This window comes from Schistocerca gregaria, chromosome 1 (genome assembly GCF_023897955.1).
Source record: "Schistocerca gregaria isolate iqSchGreg1 chromosome 1, iqSchGreg1.2, whole genome shotgun sequence".
NCBI classification, from domain to species: domain Eukaryota; kingdom Metazoa; phylum Arthropoda; class Insecta; order Orthoptera; family Acrididae; genus Schistocerca; species Schistocerca gregaria.
The window spans coordinates 221,284,753-221,311,172 of NC_064920.1; the positions used below are offsets into that span (position 1 = coordinate 221,284,753).

General features: G+C 37.4%; 1 protein-coding gene across 4 annotated transcripts in view; it reads right to left on the reverse strand.

The window, feature by feature from the left end:
• LOC126337850 (uncharacterized) overlaps positions 1 to 26,420 on the reverse strand; it is a 152,543-nt gene that overhangs the window by 113,262 nt on the left and 12,861 nt on the right. Inside the window, exons 1-5 of one of the 4 annotated variants that reach the window (XM_050001505.1) lie at positions 18,671 to 18,927; positions 17,097 to 17,248; positions 16,513 to 16,771; positions 9,588 to 9,765; positions 6,924 to 7,172 (exon numbers count right to left, since the gene is read on the reverse strand). In XM_050001505.1, coding sequence (XP_049857462.1) covers positions 6,924 to 7,172; positions 9,588 to 9,765; positions 16,513 to 16,771; positions 17,097 to 17,241 — 831 coding nt within the window. In that variant the 5' untranslated portion in view covers positions 17,242 to 17,248; positions 18,671 to 18,927. The other 3 variants (XM_050001506.1, XM_050001504.1, XM_050001503.1) reach the window with 3 other exon arrangements.

A 26,420-nucleotide genomic window follows, 5' to 3' on the forward strand; every position in this document is an offset into this window, starting at 1 on the left:
ATATTGAGAGGATAGGCAAATGGGAAATGGAGGTGGTGTATTTGTCACAGCAGACAAGAAACTCAGATCCACTGAGACAGAAATTGAAGTTGCATGTGAGATTTCTTCGGGCAAGACTCAGTATCTGGGGTAGGCATAAAATGATAGTTGGATCCTTCTATCGGCCACCAAAATAGTCTCCTGATGTAACCAAAAGCTTTAAAGAAAACCTCAGTTCACTTGTACATAAATTCCCCAATCATACTGTAATCACTGGTGAAGACTTTAATCATCCAACAATTAATTGGGAAGATCACAGTTTTGTTAGTGGGGGATGTGATATGACATCGTGTGAAACAGTACTAAATGTCTTCTCTGAAAACTACTTAGAACAAATAGTTGGGAACCACACTGATTATAGTAAATTCAATAGTGTCATATCTCAACAAGGAACTTGAAACTTTCAGCACAGAAGCACGCAGAGGAACTATGGCTGAAGTTTAAAAGACTAGTTGACAACCCAGTAGAAAAGTCCATGGTTTACAATCACTGTAAAGAAATCTCTAGAAAAGCAGAGATTACTGCAAAATAGGCGTTAAAAAAAAAAAAAAAAAAAAAAAAAAAAAAAACGCAGGGCTGTAGATAGAGAGATGCTGAATGAAATGTGTTTGGCTGTCAAGAGAGCAATGTGTAATGCTTCCAGTGACTAGCATAGCAGAATATTGTCAAATGATCTTTCACAGAACCATAAGAAATTCTGATCATATGTAAAGACTGTTATTGGTACACCGGCTGGTGTGGCCGAGCAGTTCTAGGCGCTTCAGTCTGGAACCACGCGACCACTACGATCGCAGATTCGAATCCTACTTCGGGCATGGATGTGTGTGATGTCCTTAGGTTAGTTAGGTTTAAATAGTTCTAGGTTCTAGGGAACTGATGACCTCAGATGTTAAGTTCCATCATGCTCAGAGCCATTTGAACCATTTGTTATTGGTGCCAAAATTAATGTCCAGACCCTAGTGAATGAGACATGAATGCCAGCTGAGGGTAGCAAAGCAAAACCTGAAACACTTCCATTTTCAAATGTTCCTTTACAAAGGAAAACCAAGGAAGATTTGCCCAATTTAATCCTCATACCACTGTAAAGATGAATGAAATAAGTATTAGTGTCAGTGGTCTTAAGAAAGAGTTGAAATCGTTAAAACTGAACAAAGCTCCAGGGCCTGATGGAATACCTGTCAGATTATATAGTAAATTTGTGGCTAAGTTAACCCCTCTTCTAACTATAATCTATCATAGCTCCTTTGAACAAAGCACCATGCCCAGTTCTTGGAATGAAGCACAGGTCACACCCCTCTACAAGAAGGGTAGTGGAAGTGATCCACCAAACTACCATCCCATACCCTTGTCATTAATTTGTTGTAAAATCTTAGAAATTGCTCTGAACCTCAAACATAATGAGGTATCTTGATCAGAATGACCTTCTGAATGCCAACCAGCACGGGTGCCGAAAACATTGATCATGTGAAACCCAACTTTCACTTTTCTCACACGACATACTGAAAACTTTGGATCAAGGCAATCAGGATGCAGTATTGCTTGGCTTCCAAAAAGCATTTCGCTTGGTACCACATCTACGCTTATTGTCGGAAGTTTGATCAAGTTGATTGTGACTGGATTGAGGACTTTTTTGGTAGGGGGGATAAAGCATGCTGTCTTGGATGGAGAATCATCATCAGATGTAGAAGTAACTTTTGATGTGGCCCAGGGAAGTGTGTTGGGACCCTTGCTATTGATGTTGTACATTAATGCCTTGGAGACAATATTAATAGTACCACCAGACTTTTTGAAGATGATGCAGTTATCTATAATGAAGTACTGTCTGAAAGAACCTGCATAAATATTTAGTCAGTTCTTGATAAGATTTCAAAGTGCTGCAAAGATAGGAATCTCGCTTTAAACGTTCAGAAATGTAAAATTGTGCACTTCACAAAATGAAAAACCATAGTATCCTACGACATTTATGAGCACAAGGAAGTGAAGATTCTTTTACCAGTCTTATGTATGATTACAAGGTGTCCAAAGAGTCACTGTCAGAACTGGCCAACTCATACAAATATCAGGGTGTAGCACTCTGTAAGGTTATGAAATGGAATGATTACATAGGCTCAGTCATTGGTAAAGTAGATAGTAGATTTGGTTAATTGATAAAATACTGGGAAAGTACAATCAGTCTATAAAGGAGATTGCTTACAAATCACTCGTGTGGTGCATCATAGAATATTGTTCAAGTGTGTGGAACCCTTACCAAATAAGACTAACAGGGGATATTAGGACTAACAGAGGATATTAGGGCTAATAGTGGATATTGAATGTATACAGAGAAGGGCAGCACAAATGGTCAAGGTTTGTTTAATCCATAGGGGAGTGTCACAGAGATACAGAAGAAACTGAACTGGACTCTTGAAGATAGGTGTAAACTATACTGAGAAAGTCTATTAACAAAGTTCCAAGAACCTGCTTTAAATGGTGACTCTAGGAATCTACTACTATCCCCTACATGTCACTCACATAGGGATCATGAGAATAACATTAGAGTAATTAGTCCACACACAGAGGCATTCAAACAATCATTCTTCTCAGGCTCTATATGTGAATGGAACAAGATGAATCCCTAATAACTGGTATTATGGGGTGTACCCTCTGTCATGCACCTCACGTTGGTTTGCAGAGTATAGATATAGTTGTAGGTGTAGATACACTGACAACATGCAGCACTTGTTCAGATTGGCATGGTCAGTGTGGAAACAACTTAACATATTCACATATTAATTATTTGGACATTTTGAAATCTTACACAGGAGTGGTAAAAGAATCTTCACTTTCATGTGCTCATAAATGTTGGTGGATTTGTGAGCTTCTTGATATGGGCATTAAAAAAGAATGACAATTTCAGAATTTCAAATTCACTCAGATTATCAATCACAATTTGCACTCATAATCCACTGTATATTCCTTGAACATCTAGGCAGTAACTTACTTAACATTGATATATTCTACGCAATTCTTTGAGAACAACTGCATTGTGAAAAAACATTCAGAGTCAAAATCTGTGCATTTTGATTGTGTACACACAGACTAAAATGTTTTCTAAAAAAACCAACTTCAGCATGAGATGCAATTTCATTCATTTACATACAGTTTTTTTCTTCTTCAGCAGCACTGCAGACAACTCTACTTCCAGTCTGCTGCTTTCCTTTGTTCAAACCAACATGTGGAAACAATTCTTTGCATCTAGGACAAAAATGTCTGCCACTAAGAACTAATTGCTGCAATGAGTCTCGACAATAAATGACTATATACTAAAGTTTACAAGAGGAATGCTGTCATGGGCTACACATCTAGATCAGGCATGTCTGTTTCTTTTTCATTTTTTCTTTGTGTTCTTAAGACATGATCACTCATGCAGCCTCTGATACATGATCTGCTACAAATTAAAAGACATATACAATTACACAAACACACACATACACTCTTGATTCACACACAATATTTACATTAGTTGTAAACATATTAATTGCATTGTATTAAGTGCAGACTCGCTCAACTATGTTGAATTAAAGTTTCCCATCACATTTTTCCGTCTTTATGTGAAGCCTAATTCCAAGAACTAATGTACGGATTTTGATATAGTTTTCACTAATATGTACCTATTTCATGGTCTATGTTTCTGTATATATTTTATGACTGCTGCACTATCAAATCATCTTGCTGTAGATACTTAGTGCGACCTATGCAAAGCTGGGCAGATTGCTAGTTAGCTAATAAAGTTGTCTTTGGCTGCCATGCATGCATTTTAAGTTTTTTCTGTGTCATCTTGTTGTCTGCATAATATCCTATCTAAAGTCCCTATTTTATTCTATTTATTGATTCCTTTGTACAGAATTTTGTTGTTGGAAGTGAATGTGAATATGTCATTTTGTTGCGGGGGGGATTTGGGATTGGATACCTGTTTTCTGTTTTGTGAGCACTGCTCCTGTTGGTGGTTCTTCCTGTGTGATGTGTTGTTTCTTTACCCATTTCACAAACATTATGACTAAATTTTTCTACATTATGTGTGTTACTTACATTCTCTAACACTGCAACAGTTCACATTCTACATACGCTGACATGTAGTGGCCACCACTATTACCCAATAAACATAGACCTAGACTTAATAATACTTAAATCCCAGATAATGACGTACAAGAAAGAATCAAGAAATTAGCATGCCCTTCCTACTTTGTTCTTTGCCCAAGTCAGAATTTCAATTTAGTGTAAAGACTAACTAAGGGAAAGCTCTTCTTTCCAAAATTTCTATAAACTTTTGGCCACTATGGTAGGATTTAAAAACTTGCACACTGAGCACCTTCAAGGTAAGGCTAAAGCCACTGAATACAATGCACTGCAATAAAGAAACAATCATTGACATTCTCAAGCTCTGCCTAACACAGTTATTAAGAGTAAGAAATAAAAGAATGAAGTCCGGCAATAGGTGTTAATAAGAAAATTGAATCCTAGACATCTGTTATCCTTTTAGTAATTCAGTATAAAGGCCTAGATAGAAAACAAGCACCTAAGTCCTTGCAATCTCAGAATATGGATGTTGCAGCTTCATGCCACCTCTTAGGAACAGTGCTGTCAGACATAGTTAGCATCATAGGATAGTTCAAGCAAACTGCTTGATGAAGCTTTCTGCAACTGTTAAACATGGGGTATCAAGCAAAAATTCCAAAAACAAAGTAAAGCAGCACTTTGACAAGCTTTGTGAGGATGAGAGGCTGAGAGAACCAGTCGCAACTTTTTATGAACAGATTGCCACCATCACAACTAAATATGTTGTTTCAAGGAATTGAAGAAGCTACATCCACTTATGGAGCAATAGAATTTCTATTTATATCTACTGTCTTTGTCAAAGATGTTAAAAATGAAGTACTTAAGTTACAGATAAATTTTTCTAATGATATTTCTCCTCTGTTCGCAGCACAGTTCATGCAGTAAGAATTTGATTTAAAGTACAAATATCAATACTACTGCTGTACAAGAAGTGATGTTACCAATTAAAGATATTTCAGTGGTAGTCAATTACCATGGTGTGGGCACAGCTGCACTGATGTTCCTAACAGTACTTGTGATTGCTCCAAAATCTGGTTCTTTTTCTAAGCTATAAAATAATAAAACAAAATTACTTATGTCCTACAAGTCAGAAATAGTCACCTTGGTTAGTAAAACTATGAACAGAAAATTATATCTTCCAAATTATCTTTTCATTTCTGTCTTGTCTTACCAAACTGTATTTGATATTATTTCAATTTTGTGATTTCATTCTGTGTCAGAAGTGATTAATTTTTTCAACAAAGGGGTGAATAGCTCTTTCAGGTAGTGATATATAAGTGAAAATATTGCTAAGACTGTATTTCACTTGACTAAAGTACTAAAGATTAAATGCACCACTATCTTTTTATATTCCATTCACAATAATGACAGGAGCAATCTCCTTCCAATGCAGCAGCTGTCTTTAATTCAGTTGGTCATGAGTGTATATAGGTAAGGCCTGGTGGTCTAGTGGTCAAGTGCTTACCTGGAAACAGAGGTTCTGGGATCAAATCCAAGCCAAACCAAGGAAATTTTGCCTTTAACCTGGCCTTCACTTCTCAATGATGTGAAGATCTGCCAGGAACCAGTCGTGATTCGGATTCCATGTCAAACTGTAGGTCCCTCCTACCCAGCAGGATTACTGGAGTAGGGTAGGGAGATGCAACTCAGAGAATGGTGTCCACTTGAAAGATCTGAACCATACCTTTGAGCCACAGGAAATTATTATGGGCATATATAGGCTGTTTCATTACAAGTGCCATCACTCCCAAAGTATATGATTACGAGATACGAATAACTCCAGAATAAATTTTTCACTCTGCAGTGGAGTGTGTGCTGATATGAAACTTGTCTTGTTACAAATAACGGTTTCACCACATTTTACTGTGATAACTGATGATGGAACAGAAGGGAAAGGTGAAGGAGAAGTCTGATGCAGGTCTGTAGCATATCTTTTATTTAAAATCCACGACAACACTTCTGATATTGATATTACCATCAATAGACGAATTTCAAGCAATAGTTTATCATGTCATTGCACCATAAGAAGCAGTAAAATTAAAAACTGCAGGCTATTATTTATTTTCATATTACATTGACATCAAAATCACATTCCATCCGGCTGAGGGCAGTTAAGTTTTGCGTCAGTTTGTGAAGCATGTTTATGTTGCTCAATAGATAATAATGTTATCTGCTAAAGGGCACAATCCAAGTCTGATTCCTGGTCTGTCATGCTGTTTCATTTTGTACTGAAGTTCATTAAAAGTATTCACTTTACTGCAAACTCAAAAACTAATGCTGTAAAAAATCTATAGATTGTGTCAAAGTTATTCTCTATCCTATCTATTTTTGCAGAAGTGTTAAGACAGATAGAAAAGCCAGGGAAAAACCTGTGAAATTTAAGGAATTGAAAAGTGATAGTAGAAGCTTGATATTCTGAGTTAGGTTGTAAGGGGTAGCTGAGTTACCCAGTTGGTAAAAATGTCTATGAAAGACAGAAGTCGATATTCTAGCTATAGTCTGGTATATGGTTGTAAACAGTAAGAAGATTTCAGGCTTTCAAGTATTTACCGTTAAGACAATTAATGTTTTGAATTTAGTTGACTGGATATGAACATGGATCACTTTTTTATTATTAAAGCACATATAAATTTATTTAAGCAAACAAAAACATCATTTTTCCTTGCATTACTGAGAAAAATGAGCAGTGTGTCACACACAAACTCTGACCCACAAATGAAACATTTCTATTTATAATTACTGCCATAAAACAACTAATTGGTAAGCTAGTTATAACAGCTATGACTCACATTAATAGTATCAGTTGTATGGCATGGCAGTGCAGGAACAAAAGTGGAATCTCCTTGCGAGTTCATCATGGCTAATGGAACAGTAATTACAAGTAAATCAGCAATGTACACTGAGCCATCATCACACACTACTTCTACTTTTCCATCTCCATCTTGTAGCTGAGATTCCCAATTAATTTTCGTCACTCTGTTATGCAAGTGAAGCTTCCCAGTCCACAGAAAGGTTTGAGTCTCATTAAAAGTATTGTCCTAGGAATATAAAAAAGGCATTACTCTTAATTGTATTGACAATGTGCCTGATATAAACACTGGTAAAAGCAAGAATAACCAGAATCAAACCACAATAAATGTAATCTAACCACCAAAATACAACACTGGTTTGAACAACATAAAATATATTTCATGCTAGTCATTCTTTTATTATTAGTTGCCTAATTCGTATTCACTAATAGGGCCAGATAGCATTAATAAGTGTTCAGAGTTCACTGTGTACAGATTTCAGTAGTGTATATGGTTGGATCTGTGTCAGGGGTCACTCCAATGCAGAAAATTAATCATAAGTAATTCCCACATTACCAGGCCACTGTGTCATTTTGTGCAGCTGTAAAAGACTTCCACCATCAACTAGTTTCAAGGTCATAGCTTGACTTTTTCTCATCATAATGAAAACTTTATGACTACTCCTCATGTCATTTTTAAGAATTTCTGTCACTTCTCCCCCCCCCCCCCCCCCTCACCCCCCCCAACCGCTACCACCATTGGCTGAAGCAAAGAATCTAGTGACCAACTGTACTGGGTAATTGACTTTCTTTATATTGGTGAGTGTCTCCTGTTCGTCCAGTTCAATATGGATCCAAAAATTTAAATACTGGTATTCCAGTATATGACATTCAAGTGTTCTGAGAGCAACCCTTCCCATAAACAAATTACAGTTTTCCATCATCCTACAAATGCACTGAAACCTCTCATTTGTTCCAACTACTGCTGAGTTTATAGTTGATCCACTTAATGATTGCAGAGAGTGTTTCTCCTAGGTATTTGCATTACACAACTGACTCCAGCTGTGATACGTTAATCATTAACCAAAGATACCACACTTTTAAGTTTCATGGGCTGCTCAGTCTTGTATTTATCTCTGTTAAAATTAGATGCAATCTGTACATCAACTAGATTTTTGTCAAGATATGACTGGACATTAACCATGTTTTCTTCTTCTTATGTGGTGTTCCCTCATAGATAATGTATCTCATTTCAGCAATAATGAGATATTGCTGCACAAATTACAATAGATGTATTCAGGAAACGAATAATACTTTTTTTTCATGGGGCAACGAATGGTACTGGCAAAAACTGGTTTGCAGCAACACATCCTTCACAATATTTCCAAATATCACATTGTTTCACAACATTGATATCCTCTTTAGTTTCTGAAGCTATTGTCATTTGACTGAAATATGTTTGATGTAGGTTTTGTAATGTCTGTTTTATGCTAGGAACAATGCAAAGTGAAATTTTGTTTGAAATTACGAAATTAATTTAACAATATTAGGTGAAAGGATACATTGCTACTCACTGTAAAGATGACCAATTAAGTTGCAGACAGGCACAACAAAAAGACTGTTTTGTATCATAGCTTTTGGACAAAGCCTTCTTCATTGAAGAAAACACACACACACACACACACACACACACACAAACAAAAGTAAGCACAGCTCTCACATACACATGAGTGCTACCACAAGCAGCTCCAACTCTTTGCTGAAGAAGGCTTTTGCCAAAAGCTATAATGTGTAACAGTATTTTCGTTCAACCGGTGGTGCTCAAACAAGGGGGGGGGGGGGGGGGGGGGGGGAAAAGAATCCATGGGTTTCTTGCCCCAAGAACAAAAAGTCAGTCACGACTTTGATACAAGCACTTTGAAATAGTTACATGAGAATTTTCTGCAAAAGATGTTGCAAATCATTTTCGTTTTAAAAATTAAAATTAGTTGCAAAGGGCAGTGTTTCAGTACCATTAATGACATACCAAGAATTCATCAAGGGCACTAAAAGAGAATCCAAAAGATAATACCAAGGCTAAGTGGAAACGCTTCTGACATAATTGTTTGTAGAGGAATGATCTGAAGGGAATACTTTGAACGAGTAAAAGACTAAACAGCTGTAAGCGTGTTTTTTCACCCCTTTTTTTCAGAAGCTCATATGCCTTGGAGGCAATGGCCAAAACAAAAGATGCCTGAATTGGGGAAAAGGAAAGATATTTCCTCTGAAAGATCTTAAGAACTTTGAGGAAGGAAGGATTTGCACTTAACTTAAGGCACTATAGAGCACTACATGAGAAGATTAAAAACATAGCCACAACAATTCAAAAGAAGAAGTTAGCCTATGGGGACATGCAAAGATATTGGAGCAAAATAGATTGGCACACAATCCACTCAGACATCACTAGAAATGAAAAATTTAAACCCATATTCTGAAAGGTGTCCTTTACGATCTTAAACACATTTGCTACAAGATCTGACCAGCATAACATTAATAAAACGGAATTACTTCTTTTCCTTGAAAACAAATTTTTCTGTAAACATGTTTAAACACATACTTCAGTGACCCCATTTGTACATACTTTCAAAATATTTCAAGAATACATAAAGATTACACAAGTACTCACTGATAAAACATTCAGTACTGTTTGATAACTTTCTTCTTTGTGCTTTAAGTAGATGGACTCATCATGGCTGCAATAGCATTTACGTGTATTGGAAGAAGAACCATACAATAAATCTTCCATTTTCCGTTTCCATTCTAACAGTAGCTCAACAGTATCTTCATTCACTCCTCTCTCTAATCTGTGATGGACAGAGTAAATTAATTCAATACAAAACAGAACAGGACATAAACATCTCGTACAATTTATGAGAAAAAATTAAAGTACAGAAAGGTAGGAAAGTCATGGTTAAACGAAACTGGTTGCATTTTATGGTTTTAAATGCTATACTCGTAAGATTTATCACCCAAAATTTTTGAATCTCTATAAGAAACTTTTCAAAGCACATGTCTTCATTGAAACAAATATGGAGACATTTTTCATAGCAAAGAGTTAACAAGCCTGTAACCCTATGCCTCAATCTGAAAATTATGTCAAAGTTATTAAACTGTTTTATTCTATTCCTGATCTGGATGCAATTCTGGTATTCCATGTGTCCAACCATTGACAGCAAAATGTGGTAGCTTCAGTAATGTTTCCTTTTCATTGATAGGCACTGAATTGTAAGTGAAAAGCAAAAATTAGCAGTGAGAAAATAATGTGTGACTCAGTGATTATAATAATACTGAATATCACTAATACAGCAAAGTCATAACCATATTTAATTTTATGTGCTTCATTCACAGCATAGGCCAAATGTATAAATGACATGCATTACTTAATAAAATTATAATTGTAATATAAAATAAAATTTTCACTCTTCGTGCTAAAGTGTATCAAAATGAAAGGGTGTTTACATAGAAGCCACAGTCAGATTTTGGTCTTTTATGAGCATACTATCTGAAGTTCCGAACTGCGCCTCATTTCCTAATTAAAAGTCTCAAACTACCAGTAACTCAATCTAGTTTTCTAAACACTACAGAAGCTGTACCATACCCAGATTGGGTAAAGTTATTGGGGAAAAGGACAAGATGAGGAATAGCTTAGTCACAGCTCTGGTGTGCATTTGAGAATGGTAATTCCACTCTTCAAAGAAGTGCATACTGAAATGTGCGTACCAGATATGTTAAAGCTTTGCATCAGACAAGGACTCATAACCCTAATTTTCTGATTTTATATGCTAGCATCCCAGTTGCATAAGCACACATCACAGACCGTCTCAGGAAAGACTCTGTGAAGTATGAAGAAGTAGGGAAGGCATACTGACTAATGTTATTAGTCATTTCTTGAGGTATGATCTTGTAGCTCGGTCCAGTTGTTTTAAGGGTTTTAATTTGCTTACAATCATATGTTAATTACATTGCCAACTGTATGCCAGTGTACTTCTGGCAAAAGTTTTCATAACTCTGTGTTAAATACAAATAATTCATGCAATCATTTTATACTCCTAGCTGAAAGTGGTTCAGTTTTCTGTCAAAAAATGATTCGCTATTATGAATTATTACACAAATATGGTTTTATTAAAAAAAAACACAACTGTGGATGTTCTACACCATTAATTTATTTAATTAACCAGTTTTTGTCCTACAAGACAATCATCAGATTTTGAATGAATAACTTCATCAAAGAGAGGAGGTGTTGAGTTGCACACAGGTGCGACGAAAATTAATGTTGAAATATTTAGTCTTTTTGACAAAGACTTTTTCAGAGGTAGATATACACATTCACACAAGAACAACTCTAACAAACACATGATCACTGACCCCAGGTGCAAATGCCCGACTGCGGCAGTTCCGACATACGCAACAATCCATGTAGCTTGGATGGGAAGTGAGGGGTAAGGAAGAGGCCTGGAGTAGGGAGGGGGGAGATAGCAGGATACATGTGGAGGAAGATGCTGGTGCTATCTATGGAAGCGTGCTGCAACATGGTGGGGACAGGATAGGGCTCCTAGGTACAGCATGCCAGTGAGGGGGCATTGGGGTAGGTGGGGGCGGGGGGGGGGGGGGAGAAAGACAAGAGAAGCAGACAGAGAAAAGGAAAGGACTGTGTAGGTTCAATGGTGGGCTAGAAGCTGTGTGCAGTACTGGAATGGGAGCAGAGAAAGGGTAAGCTGCGACTAGTGAAGGTTGGAGCCAGAGGGGGTTGTGGGAATGAAGGATGTGTTATAGGGAGAAACCTCAACTGTGCGGTTCAGAAAATCTAGTGTTGGTGGGAAGAATCTAATAGCACAGGCTGTGAAGCCATCATTAATGGGAAGCACATTGTGTCAGGTGGCATATTCAGCATCTGGGTGGTCCACATGTCTCTTGGTCACTGTTTGACAGTGGTCATTCGTACAGACAAATGGCTTGTTAATTGTCACGCACAAATAGAAAGTGGCACAGTGGCTGCAGCTAAGTTGGTAGGTTACATGGCTACTTTCACAGGTAGCCCTGCATTTGATGGGGTAAGAGATGCCAGTGACAGACCTGGAGTAGATGGAAATGGGAGTTGTTATTCTACCCTGGGCTTTTCACTGTGTAACATCATCATTTATTCTGCACTAGTAGACACCTTTGAAAAGATATTACACATGGAGAGTGACACACAAAAGTAGAGTAAATCCCATCTTTGACAGTGTGACTGTAACATCATTGAAAATATTTAAACTTAACTTTAAATGAATGTAAAGTGAACATACCAGAAAAAATTGAATCTGAATATTGATAAAACAGTGTGTGTCTGCATGGAAGAGGCGGAGGACAATATGAGCAAAATGAAATTGTGGTAAACTTCAATCTAAATTTGTAAATGGTATAAGCTCTATATAAATGTCAGGTTTATATATGCAAGTATAAAGAATTACACTCAATAGAAGGAGAGATATGCATGTAGTAAAACAACAGAATAACTTAGTTGGAAGTATGTAAGATATCACTGACAGATGTAGCAGAGTTGGAAATACATAAGCTAAACTGTAACTCAGTTAAGTATGGTGAATTTACTTTACTGCAAGCAAGAGGTATATGTATGACAAAACAACAGAATACATATCAGTGTTAGGAATGTGCAGATAATGATGATAAAATAAATAAATACAAGGCAAGATTAATACCTGGAAATGAATAGGCAGTGAGTGAAGAGCTGAAAACTTGTACATTCTGGTTTTATCCACAAAGCCCAGATTTGTACACGGATTCCTTAATTTATAATACTGTGGTATTATTTTGTCTCTGAAATTGAAGTCTGGCCAGATTGTCACTTGAAGAAGCTATATGTTATAGGCAAGGAATATTATCTATTAGAAGCCACATGGAAATGTCAGAAAGTCCTGGTCGAGTGTAAATGCAAAAAATAGCAGAGTCTTTGAATCATTGTGAGGCACATGCAAATGAACTCTCTCTCTCTCTCTTACACACACACACACACACACACACACACACACACACAGAGATAGAGAGAGAGAGAGAGAGAGAGAGAGAGAGAGAGAGATTACATTGTGCCAGTGCCGACACAATGCACAGAGGTGTGTGTAGTAGTGAGTAGTTTCCTTTACTCATATATATTTATGGGTATCAAAGGCAGTGGCACACAACTTATAAGAAACAATGGAAGTGCTTTAATGAATTTAGCACAATAATTTGTCACTTAGTAACCAAATGCTACTGAGAAATGTAAACTAAATGCTTCGAGTGTTATGATGTGGTATCCCTACAAGTTCCCAGATCTGTTCTAACTGCAACATCTAATTATGCCCAGATTAATATGCAACAACAACAAGTAGCCATGTAATCTAGATAAGGGTGCATCGACTACATGGAAATTATTTTTACTTCTCATACTGTGGTTGTGAATTGCACAGTACATTCTAAATTCACTCTTGTTTTCAATCACAAATACCTTTATGAAGTAGACATGTTTGTACAGAAATGTAAGAACCTCTATGTCTTTGAAGAGACTTCTGCTAGATGTCAGTTCTCATCTTTACACAATACTCTGCAGCAGAATAAATATTTATTTGCCGTTACCTGCATTACCAAAGAAGATTATGCCACATGACAGTATGAAGTGGAAGTATGCAAAGTATGCTAGCAATCCTGTTTACAGATCAAGACAATGAGAGAGACTTCTATGTGTGAAGTAGGCAGAACTGGATGAGTCTGAGCTAGAACCAAAATTGAATATGTGTTATGTGAGTAATAAAATAAGTCATTCACGACAATCACCTGTTTGTTCCTCCTGGCCCACTCCACAATTTGCATATTCTGAGTTCCAGAGCAAATCCTTTAAAAAATATTTTGCAACATTCTATCCTAGAACTGGAAAAAATCCTACAGAAGATTCTTGAAGTAAAACAATTATAGTATCATCATCATATGAGGATAATGACTATTCACACAACTGCTCAAGAATACATAAACCAAAAACTTCTGAATAAAACAAGAGGAAGACTTCATGACAGTTCAGAGATGCCAAATCGTATGAAATATATGAACAATACCTGCAGGTGGACAAAACTGTATGGAGGAGGGTCATACAAAATCGTGCCCTGCTCAGTAGAGCACAGAAAAGATGACACAGAAGATGTTTATATTCAGTGTATTAGTACAGTTGATTACATTACCACACAATGCTTTTATAATTACACTGACAATATGAATTATGATATGTTGTTACTCACTAGATAGAGGAAGCATTGAACTGCAGACAGACACATTTAAAAGTAGATTATGCTATTGCTCAAAGTATTTTATTAGTCTTAGAAAACTCTCTCTCTCTCTGTCTCTCTCTCTCTCTCTCATACACACACGGTTGCTATTGTATCTGGGCACCGACAACACTTGACTGCAGTGATTAGTGATCTTGGCTAGGGTGGGTAGTGGGGTATAGAACAGGCATGTGGTGTGGGTGGGGAAGGTTAGTAAGGTTGGGTTGGAAGAAGATGCTGTAGTACTGCCTGGGGGAAAGTGTAGTAGGAAGGGGAGGGGAAGAGTGTGAAGAAACCGGGGAGAGGAGAGAAAACAATCAGAGAAGATAAAAGGACAATGTAGGTGGGCTGTGGAGGGAGGGGTGCAGGGTAAGAAGGTATGTGTGAGGATGGAATGGGAGCACAGAAGGAGATAGAGGCAGACGCAGGACATGAACTACAAAAGGTTGAGGCCAGGGGTTTACGGGAGAGAAGGGTATGTTGCAGGGAGAGTTCCCACCTGCACAGATAAGAAAATCTGTTGTTGGTGGGAAGATTTCAGAAGTTATGGCCTGTGAAGCAGTTGTTGAAGTCAAGCACAATATACTGCACAGTATTCTTGGCAAATGGTTGGTCCAGCTGTCTATTGGCTATAGTTTGACAGTGACCATTCATGAAGAAATAACAGTTTAGTGCCTCTTCACACAGCCTATCCAACCATTCTTGTCAGTCTCATTCGCAGTGATGAGCAGTCCCTCTCCAAATATGCTGAGGGTTTCACAGATCAAAATAATCTTCCACATGTCATCCACCATCCCTCGCATATCCACTGAATGGCCACAATGGAGCGTCATCTTTCCGACTCAGTCTCACCTAGGACTGGAGCAAAAAAATCATATTTTCCACAACAGTTTTGACTATCTCTCACTGTGCCTTGAAATGGGAAAAATCCTGACCACCACTCCTATAGTGGTATTCTACCACCCACTCAACCTGTGCAATATCCCCTGTCCATTTTTATCCCATCATATCTACCAACCTCCTGTCCAATGGCTGATATACCTTTAAAATATATAGATGTTGGACCTGTCCTGCACATCCTGCCAGCATTACCAACTCCAGTCCCATCACAGGTACCTCCTGCCTATCAAAGCCAGGGCCACCTGTAAAAACAATCATGTGGTCTACCAACTCAGCTGCAACATCTGTGAGGCATTTTACATGGGCATGACCATTAACAAACTGTCTGTCTGCATGAACAGCAACTGACAAATGTTGGCCACGAGACAGCTGGACCACTCAGTTGCCCAGCATACCATGCAACACAGTGTGCTTGACTTCAAAAACTACTACATTGCCCATGACATCTGGATTCTTCACACTAACACTATCTTTTCTGAACTGCGCAGGTGGGAACTCTCCCTGCAGAATAACCTTAGCTCCTGTAACTCTCCTGACCGCAAAATTCATTAGTCTCTGTCTTCCATGCCCTGTCCTCTATGTCCTCGCCTGCCCCAACTCCAGCCTTATAAATGTCTCCCATCACTCTGAGCACCTGCATAGTCCTTTCTCTTTCTCTGTTTCTTTCTTCTCCAATCACCATCTCACTCTCCCCCAACACAGCTTTCCAATGCTGCACCTAGAAGCCCATCACCTGTCCCAATCAAGTTCCTACACACTCCTGCAGACAGCATTACAGCATCTTGCCCACCTGTAACCTACCACACTTCCCCCCTCTCACCCATGCCTCTTCTGTAGTACCACTACCCACCTCAATCAAGAACGCTGCTCACTGAAAACAAGACTTACAGGCACAATGACCATGTGCGTGAAAGTTGTGCTTTTATGAACACATGTGTTTTTCTAAATCTGATGAATGAATTCGTCCAACAACTTAATCTACTTCTAAATGTACCTGTTTGCCATGCAATGCCTCAACTATGTGGTGACTTGTAATCAATACTGATTCATATTGTTAATCTATCGTGGATTTTCTGTCATTTAATTTACATACTAATGCTAGCAGATGATGCATAAGAAAATCAGGCACAGTGAAGTGAAACAGTAAAACAAAATAAACAAGACAATTAAGCTCATTTACTTACATAATAGAAATTGTGCCAGGAATGGAGATACAATTTTGAAAATTGATGGAAAAATGACTAAAGAAGATGGAAAAATGACTAAAGAAGAAGAACGATAATAACAAAATTAAGAACAGCAATAAAATGAAGAGTATGCAGATTATTATAAAAGGATCATTCAAAGTGAGTTACTTACTGTTCCAAATGTAAATCTGCCAACAGAGATGACAAAGTCCCTTTATCATATATAACAGTCTCTTTCATTTGTGCTGTAAAGTTAGCTACTTCTGCCACCTCTTCTTGAGCAACTACATGACCAGAAGAATTAAAGAATATTAATCCTAGATCCTTCACAGTAGCATTTCTATTTAATATACTTGTTCTATTCTTTTCTGGGCTGAAACTTTCATCACCATTCTGAAAGCATTTGATGTCTCCATCAGATCTGCCTACATCTGGAGCAAAAACGATCATAACAATCTGAATGTCAAATAATGGTTGTACCCAATGATGTAGTGAAAAAATTGTTCTTAATTAACTGACTGATGTTTCATAGATCATATTTCTGTAAGCACTCATTACTAGGCACACACTTTGCTTGCTCAAGTTATACGATACAATAATTAATTAATATAAAAGTTGCATTGAAGGATAAAGGTTTTCATGAGTTAAAGTAAAAATTAAACGTGAAATCATTTATTTAGTCCAGAACATTGTGTTGATTATTCTGATAAACTAGAATTAATTTTATTTAGGCAGAAAATATATTTCTAAACTCACTTGAACTTGAAGCACAAGAGGATCCAAGAGTTTGGCCCCCTAACTTAATTACAATGAAGTCCTCCATGTTGTGTTCCAAAAAGTGAGATGCTACTGCAATTCCTTGTGCTTGTGCACCTAATATAAGTATTTTTGTGTGAAACATTTCTGGGCTGCAACAACAAAATGAACAGATAAGTTACATAAAAAATTAATTCTATACGTTTCATTTAGAAAATAATAATTCTTTCTGTAAGAGAAAGCAGTAACCATTTTTGAAACAATCACAAAACAAATATACTCCTGATAAATTATGTAGATTATATGAGGTAGCTCCAGCTGCTTTTATAGCCACTGAGTGCTTTTCATGGGGCAAGTGAGTGGATAGTGCATTAAGTTATTCTCTGTGATTTGGAGAAAAGCCTCAATGTTTGTGATGTCATCTTTTGTATATTTAACTCAGTCTAAGAAAACCCTTTGGTACTCAATGTCACAAACAGACTTTTTCAGGCACTTCTATATTAATTAAAAAACCCTATCTGTTATGTGCTTATTGCTTGTCTTGGTTTTGGATACTGCCTACTCGTTTTCTGGTTTCTGAGCAATGGCGTAATACCATTTGTTCAGAAATAATGCAGATGAAATAATGAAGATGGAATAACATACACTACACTATCATTTCTTCCAAGCACAGGTTCCATAATATGCATCCTAGTGTAGTGATTTTGTTATGATGAGTAAAACATGAATAGAAGTCGAAAGAAACGTGAAACATAAAACAATGATAATGTTGGTTAGATTGATTATGGAACAGACAGTGTCTCAAATCCCAATGGTCAAATGCTAACGATAAAAATGTCTTAATAAACATCACGATTACGATTCCCATTGTAATACATTGTCGACTTCAAATTTATATTCAACACAGTTCCACTATACATTGACGTCAATCAGAGGACCATCATGCAGGAGGATTTCTCGTATTTAATGCAGAACTGTATTTGAATGACTTAACAAAATGAATATTAGTACTCTATTTATGCAAGACTGTAGATGTACTGGTGTGTAATAAACTGACAAAGCATATCACCAGCATATCCTTACTAACTGTAGCGAAGTTCAGCTGCTACATTTAAAATAATGAAATACCAAGCTCTGGACTGTTATTCATCAAAATTGGTCATTTGTCATACCGCATTGGCATCATATGTAATGAAGTAAATGTTGCCTGCTACTCTTGCGAGTTATCATGCCAGAAATTCTGTACTTCCATTATAGTTTTATTTTACAGCTGACTGTTTTCAATGTGAGTCGTATGCACATTACTGCTGGCAGGATACCTTGCTGTGTTTCACCAGTTTGGAAACATAACATTTTAAGTAGAACTATGTAAATAACAATGCACCAAATTGTATTTGCTCAACATATTCCTTCGCACCAACAAACCATGCTGTTTATTTCCTCACCAAAATTTCGCTGCGCGGTGAATTCGTGTGAGGTTATAATAGAGTCTGGAGTTGTTATTGTGCTCCTGAAAGCGTAGAAAAAACAGGAAATATAAAGCTTAATACCTAAAAAGTTCATAGGTACTCTACCATGTGCAATTTATGTTTCATTAACTTTCCATTGCTTTGAAGAAGGAAAACGGATTTTGTTGCCGGCTATCGTACACACGTAGGCAAACATCTGTTTCTTCAAGTGGTAGAAAGTAAGTTTGGTATAGCATCCTCCTTTATGAACACTCATTTGCATATTTTGTCGAAAATGGTATGTAGAAAAATATATTTATTTAGTAATTTTGTTGCCAAATAGAATGTTGTAAACGTCGTCTGCTTGTCGGGGAAGATTTAATTATGCGGCTAGCATGTAATTTTATAAGCTTTGGTTTCTCCAAAGCATTTCATTTATTTGCGGATCAACTATACTCGCATAAATGCACAGCTATCCGTGGTTAGCTGATTTTCTATAAATAACTATCTGCATACTTGTTTCTGACATTTCAACTTCTATTCTCTGTTTAAAGAAATATGCGAGGGAGCCTTTCTTTTCCTCCAATGGGACTCTCAGCCTGTGAAAGAAATATATTGACGAAAATTTATATCTATCAGTTTTAAAAGCGGTCCTAGTTCTTAAAAATATACCCAGATGACACGTTTTATCTCATCACATTAAATACAATGCGGGGAATCATCACACAAAAGTCGTTACATATCTTTAACTTCCAGGTTCTAAGTATATATTGATGATAACTACCGAAGACAAAAGTTTTATTGGGGTTTTGTTGTTTAGGTTTCTTCCAACGTAAACAAGAACCAGTAACCTTTGGTATACCTGCAGTTTACGGAAAATAGCGTCGATTATTTCTCTGAAAAACGCTAGCTTTAAGCCAAGTGCAATATTATCTTATACATTGTATTAAATTGATCGAATGAATACATTAACACATAAAAAATTTTCCGCACTGTATTAAGCCGCTTTTACATTGAGTTTCAAACATCTTTTGCAACACTGTTTGCGGCTACTACTGCTTGCAAAATGTTGCAAACACAGAAACAGTGTTCAATGGTTGTTTCGGAACAAAAAAATGGCTCTGAGCACTATGGGACTTAACTTCTGAGGTCATCAGTCCCCTAGAACTTCGAACTACTTAAACCTGACTAACCTAAGGACATCACACACATCCATGCCCAAGACAGGATTCGAACCTGCGACCTTAGGTTTCGGAATAGATCAAAGGAAACATTGTTTCTGGTCTGCTACTGTTAAATGCCACTATACAGTACCAATTTTTTTTGTACTCTGCCCTGCTTGTGTAATGCTGCCTTGTTGCGTGTTGTGTTACGGTTCTCTAGAATAGAATGGACGAGAAACTGGATATTCGAATTTGTCACACGCTATTAGGCAGAGGAGTACTGCTGGAACGAACTCACCGCTAATAACAAACAATAGTAAAATAAAGAAGGATGTTACAGAAAATTGCAGCAGAGCTTAGCACCAGAAGCAATGACGTGTTTCAATAACTTCGGTCTCTCGTAGCTCAATTTAGACGCGAGAAAAGAGAAATGAAGAGAGCAAGAAATGTGGTAGTGGTTTTGAATTTTTGTACAGTGCTCGGAAGAATGGTTAGTAGGATTTGAGTCACGCAGCACGCCGTCACTGTTGCGCCTGAGCGAAGTATGCGCGCTCTGCATTGAAGAAAGACTGCCTTTTGTAATTATGGCGTATTGGAGTTCTGAGTGATGAAAAATATTATTTTAAAGGCAAAAAACATTTTATTCACTTTATAATTACACCCTGGATACGAAAGAAAACACATTTACTGAAAAAAAACATAGAAGTTACACAAAAGCAAAGAAGATATTGACAGCAGTGTCATGGAGCAGCACATAGCAGATTCATGGAGCACCACGTAAACATAGACCTCAAGGTTTTTTCTTTTCTTTTAACACTTCCTCCAAGAGAAAAACAAACATGAAATTATTGCTTTGTCTCTTGCATGTCAATTAAATCGAACTCGTTCTGGGGGTTTCGTCAAAATATCTGCCAACTGGTTGTGTCCATCAATGTGTTCCAAGAAAATCTCACCATTCAGATATCTTTCATGAGCTTAGAAATGTCGGACCTCTATATGTTTAGAACGTCGATGATTTTCTAAATTTTTTGCTAACTACAGTGCACTATCATTGTCAATGTAAAGAACTGAAGGCTGCCACGACATTTCCACTAATTCTGATAGCAGACGACTTAACGAAACTAACTCTTTCGCTCCTTCACTAGCTGCAATTATTTCCGCCTCGGTTGCGGGTGTGGCCACTACTTTCTGCAACTGACTTGTCCATGACACTGCACCACCTGAGTACTTTGCAAGAATTCCAGTTGTTGAGCGGCTTGTCCGGTGATCACCTGCGAAATCTTATTCCTGTCTTCTGTGGTTGGTTTCTCCATAGCTCGAGCAGCTTTATTGACTGCAAAAGTGATGCCTGGGCGAGTTGCTGTTGAAAGGTACATGAGACAACCAATTGATTCACGGTAGGGTACAGATGATGAAACTTCTTCATTAAGATTATTCTCCTCACGTCCAATAGGATTTGAGACTGTATTGTATGCTGCTATTCGAAATCTTTGCAGAGTTTCTTCTGTGTATTTCTCTTGACTTATCATTATTGCTCCATCTTCATATTGCTTTATTTTTATGCCAAGAAAATTGTCAAGACTGCCAGTTGTTATTTCGAATTCATGTTGTAAAACATCCTTAACAACAGCAATTTCTTTCTTGTTACTGCCGACAATCAAGCCATCATCAATGTAGATTGCCACTTAAAGGCTATTTCCATTTTGTCTACGATAAAATAGACATGGATCTGCATCACTGTTTAAAAAACCAGCTTTCTTCACGAACTCAATAAAACGTTTGTTCCAGCAACGTGGTGCTTGCTTCAACCCATAAAGACTCTATTTTAAGAAACACACTCGACCTGTACCATCTTCGAAACCTTCTGGTTGTTCCATATATACTTCATCTTCAAGTATTCCATTCAAAAAAGCTCTCTTTACATCGAATTGTTCTAGCAGCATTTTCTTTGAAGCAGCTACAGCCAACAGAGTTCGTATGGTGTCATAACGTGCCACGAGACTAAAGGCGTCGTCATAATCAATTCCTGCTTTCTGAATACAGCCTTTTGCAACCAATCTGGTTTTAAAGCGAGTACCTCCATTGTCTGCGACCTTTCGCCGAACCTAGCGATTTTGCAATACTTTGCCATTCTTCGGACGGTCAACCAGCACCAAGATATTGTTTTTCCTTAGGATTGAAGTTCTTCACTGATAGCTTCCATCCATTCTTCCTTCTCGTTTGACTGCAATATTTCTGAAAAACAGTTTGGATCTTTGTATTCAAGTGCATCAACTTTTGTTGCCATACAAAATTCACCACTTTCCATCCAGGTTGGTTTTCTAAGTTGTCATTTATTCTTCTGTTTCTCTTCATTAGAAGATTCAGCAGCTTCTGCTTCTGTTAATTCTTTATTTTCATCAGATTCACTCGACTCTTGACTTTCTCTAGAATCGAGAGTGAAATTTTTTTCTTGAGTGTGTCTTCCTCCAGAAGTGTGCACCCTAGGTGATTTACATTGGTCATCTTTAGATGAATTCGGATCGTTAAATTCTTCCTGAGGGACTTCAAATTCAACATGATCACTATGTAAACCACAAACAATTTCTGGCTTAAATTTCACATCGTGACTCAACACCACTTTTCTTTTAGATGGAATCCAAACTCTAAACCCATCCTTGTCATTAACATATCCAACAAGTAGTCCAATGAAATTTGAAATGAGCCTATGTCTGTAAAGAAAGATGAATGCTAGCGGCGATTATAAGGTCAGCATTGATAAGCTTGAAGGACTGTGCCCATAACCTGATGAAAAATATTATCTTAAAGGCAAGAAAACATTTTATTAACTTTATAATTACACCCTGGATATGAAAAAGCACATTTAGTGAAAAAAAACACAGAAGTTACACAAAAGCAAAGAAGATTTTGACAGCAGAGTAATGGAGTAGCACATAGCAGAGTCATGGAGCAGCACATAAACATAGACCTCAAGGATTTTTTTTTCTTTTAACCCCTTCAGGTACATAAGAAACTAAAGTGCTAGTGATAAACAAAATATGTTATTCTTTCAAACATTTTTATTTGTACTGCTAAAAAAAGCTGGGACGTATTTGTCCCTGTGGTCCTTAAATGACAGTTACAGAACACTTTACACTTAATACATCGAAAAATTACAGAGGCTGTGTAAATGTTGTCTATTTGATGTGACATTCTGCAAAACAGTTTCTGCTTGAAGTAAAGCATAAATTAACACCACACTGTTCACAAATATTATAAGTGCTATTTTCAACACACTTTGAAGCACAATGAACACATCTATTCCTTACGTCTGATCTTATCATTTGGTGCTCTAGACTCTTTGAATTACAACTGCTACTAAGACTGTATAAATCACCTCTTTTCATTTCCTTGTCTTTAGGGAATGTCTTTGGGATGTTTTTACTATTGGTGTGCACTGTTCCACATGATCTGATATTTTGTAAACAAAGGTAATACTGCAAAGCTGGAGAGTTAGAAAAGTTATCTATGTAAATTTCACATCCCAGTCCGGAAAATGATTTTGTCAGTTGCAGAAATACTGACTCACGAAGCCCTACTTCAGGACCTGAGTTTTTTTGCTAGTGTGTAAATCAAACTCAAATAGGTAGCCAGTTTCTGAATCACATCTGCACCACATTTTGAAACCACATTTGACTGGTATATTTTTGACATACTGTCGCATAATATTATGTCCTTTAAATCTGATCATATGTTCATCTACAGATTGAGCCCTAGTTGCACTAAGAGATTCCTGGAAGGTTTTGTTCAAAAGGGTAATTACAGGTCTCACTTTGTATGTGCAGTCTTTCTTTATTGACTGATCTGCATTTTTGGACAAATGTAAGTACTTTCGAATATCTTCAAACCGATGTAGTGGTATAATGTGAGCTATATAAGGAACACCTAAATCGAGTACAGTTGCCCAGTAGCTTCTAAATGTAGGCAAAATATGTTACGCCATTACCAGGTTCATACCAAGAAATGTCTTGATTTCATCTTCATTTCTACTGAATGCATTGCCTGATTGTTCTGCATACCAAATACTTTCAGGAATTAATATATCATGCACCAAATCTTTTAGGCCAATAGTGGAAGAAAACATTTGAAATGACTGTGGCATTTCACGATTTTCACTGACACTAAAGAAAAGCACTTTCCCAAATTCATGATTCATGTTATCACTGAACTGTCTTAGTTGGTAAGTTTTGGACCATGTAAATTCTGGTAAATCTGGAAGGGAATCAGGTACCTCAGCATTTGGTTCTGATATTTCGTCCATATGCCTTCTTTTGCTAGGTGGGCTATGCATTTCTTTTTCAGGATCTTCTATAATAACATGTTCTCTTTCATCTTCTATATCTCCTTCAAGAAAATTTTTATCTTCTTCATCCAGTAACAGATTATCTTCGTCATCGCTACTGTAAGCCTCCAAAATGTGCATAACACTTTCATCAGTGATGAAAAATTCTCTTTTTCTGGAGCACATGACCTAAAAGCAAATTTGAAATTATACCAGTACAAATTTTTTCCGCTTATTTAATAAAATGAAAGATAATATATTTTCAACCGAATATTAAATACCATTCTGCTCGTTTTTTTACGTAATAGTAACGATTTCATGACATTCAAAAACAAGTACACAAATTACCATTGTGGCACATTGAGACAGCTATGTCCCAAAGAATGAAAATAAAGATTTCCACAGATGAAATACAGTTATTTTCTAAATGAATGGTGTAAAGTAAAAGAGAAACTTACTTGAATATACTTTCAAGCTTTGACAGTAAGGCAGAGAACACAATAAGTGATTAAATTTCGGTGTCTGCTCGAAGTAAGAACCACCAACAATGACCGACGACTAATGATAGTTATAGTAATTGTTGCCACCAAAGATGTACGATATTAAAGAAAACAAATATCTCTGCTTCAAGTAGAGCATCTGCAGCACATCAACTGTGATTACAGTCCAATTAGTAAGGTGATTTATATGTGGGACAAATGTGTCTCATGTACATGAACGGGTTAACACAGAGCATCGAGCATTTGCTGTTGAGGGGTACTTAAAAAAAAAAAGAGTGTCTCACCACAATTCAGCGACACGATATAATCTGGAATATCTGGAATCTTAGGGCGATTAGGAAGTCGATTACTGCATCTTGTCCGAAGAAGAGAAGTGCAGCGCGACGATGGACACAGAGGACTGCGGAGCGAATAGAGGGGGCGCGCCAAGCATTCATCCAAAGTGCTCACCCTTTTGCTGCTACATATGCCTTGGTAGTGACAACGTCAGATGGTTCCCTGCGACGAGTCATCCGTGATAACATGCACTTTCCCCCCAACAAACTTGCAAATCCTACAGGAACTAAACGAACAACATAAAGTTGCCCACCCAACCTTCGCCTTGCGCTTACTGAAACATTTAGCAGCTCTCCTGCAGATGCTAAACAACATACTGTGTTAGTAGGTGGTAAGTTTCTAGGGGACCAAATTGATGAGGTCATCAGTCCCTGGGCTTATACACTACTTCATCTAACTTAAACTAACTTACACTAAGAACAACACACACAGCCATGCCCGAGGGAGGACTCAAACCTCCGACAGAGGAGGGGGAAGACGCGCCAACCGTGGCAAGGCGCCTTAAAACGCGCGGCTGTATGGCGTTGTATTGAAAACCAAGTAAAGGGCATATATGACATGTATCGGCATGTATTTTCTTTGTGTTCAATGTGTCTTTCAATAAATCATTTTACAGGACCCCGCATAACCCAGTGATTCGGTTTCGATAATTTACGATTCTTGGGTGATATTCAAGACCCAAACGATACAAGAGAGACAATTGAAAAAGACGTACCCTAAACAAGGTTATGCTTGCATATGTTTATTTCTGTTCCGTAATGTACAACAATATTCAGCAATATTTGTCATGGTGCAACTACAATTCGATGTACAAAGTAACTTGTATGTTCTCACGAATTACTTTGTGTTAAAGTTCTCCGTGACAGGTATATTTAGGAATGTAATGATAAACGATGCAGCAGGAGCTCGTCCTCGTCCCACCGGGATCACTTCACATGCCTGTAGTCACTAGGATTCGGAGCTTCCTTGTGAACAGTAATAGGCCCTTGACTCGGAAATTCTCCTCAAGACATCAGGGGCACACTGCTGTCATAGTGATAGTTCATACCTTCTCAGACTGCAACAGCATTGGTTTTCGGGAAACATGAAAGACTGAGACCATACACTGAGCGTATTTTCTACACCCATACTTGCCCTAGACAACCAGTAGCTGAAAATTCTGTCTTTTGAGTCTTGGTTGTGCCTTCCTGTATATAGCTTCATGATGTTTTCCTGCAATGGAAAAGCATCATCTGGCGAAATTAGTACCCTCCGCCACACACCGTTAGGTGGCTTTCGGAATGTGGTGTAGATGTAGGTGAATACATATGGTAGTACTTATGTCCTTCCAGGTAAACATTCATGAGGTAGCATGTTCAGTTTTATTTTTATTTTTATTTTTATTAGTTCACTTACAAAAGCATTCTGCTTACTTATAGAGGCAGCCAACATCAACTTACAAGTAATTGTAATTGACGGTAACAACAGCAAACAGCATAGTGCTAAATGCCCCTTTTTATTGGTAAATTCGCTCCTACTAGCAAAAAGGCGCTGTATGAGAATAAGCTACCCATAAA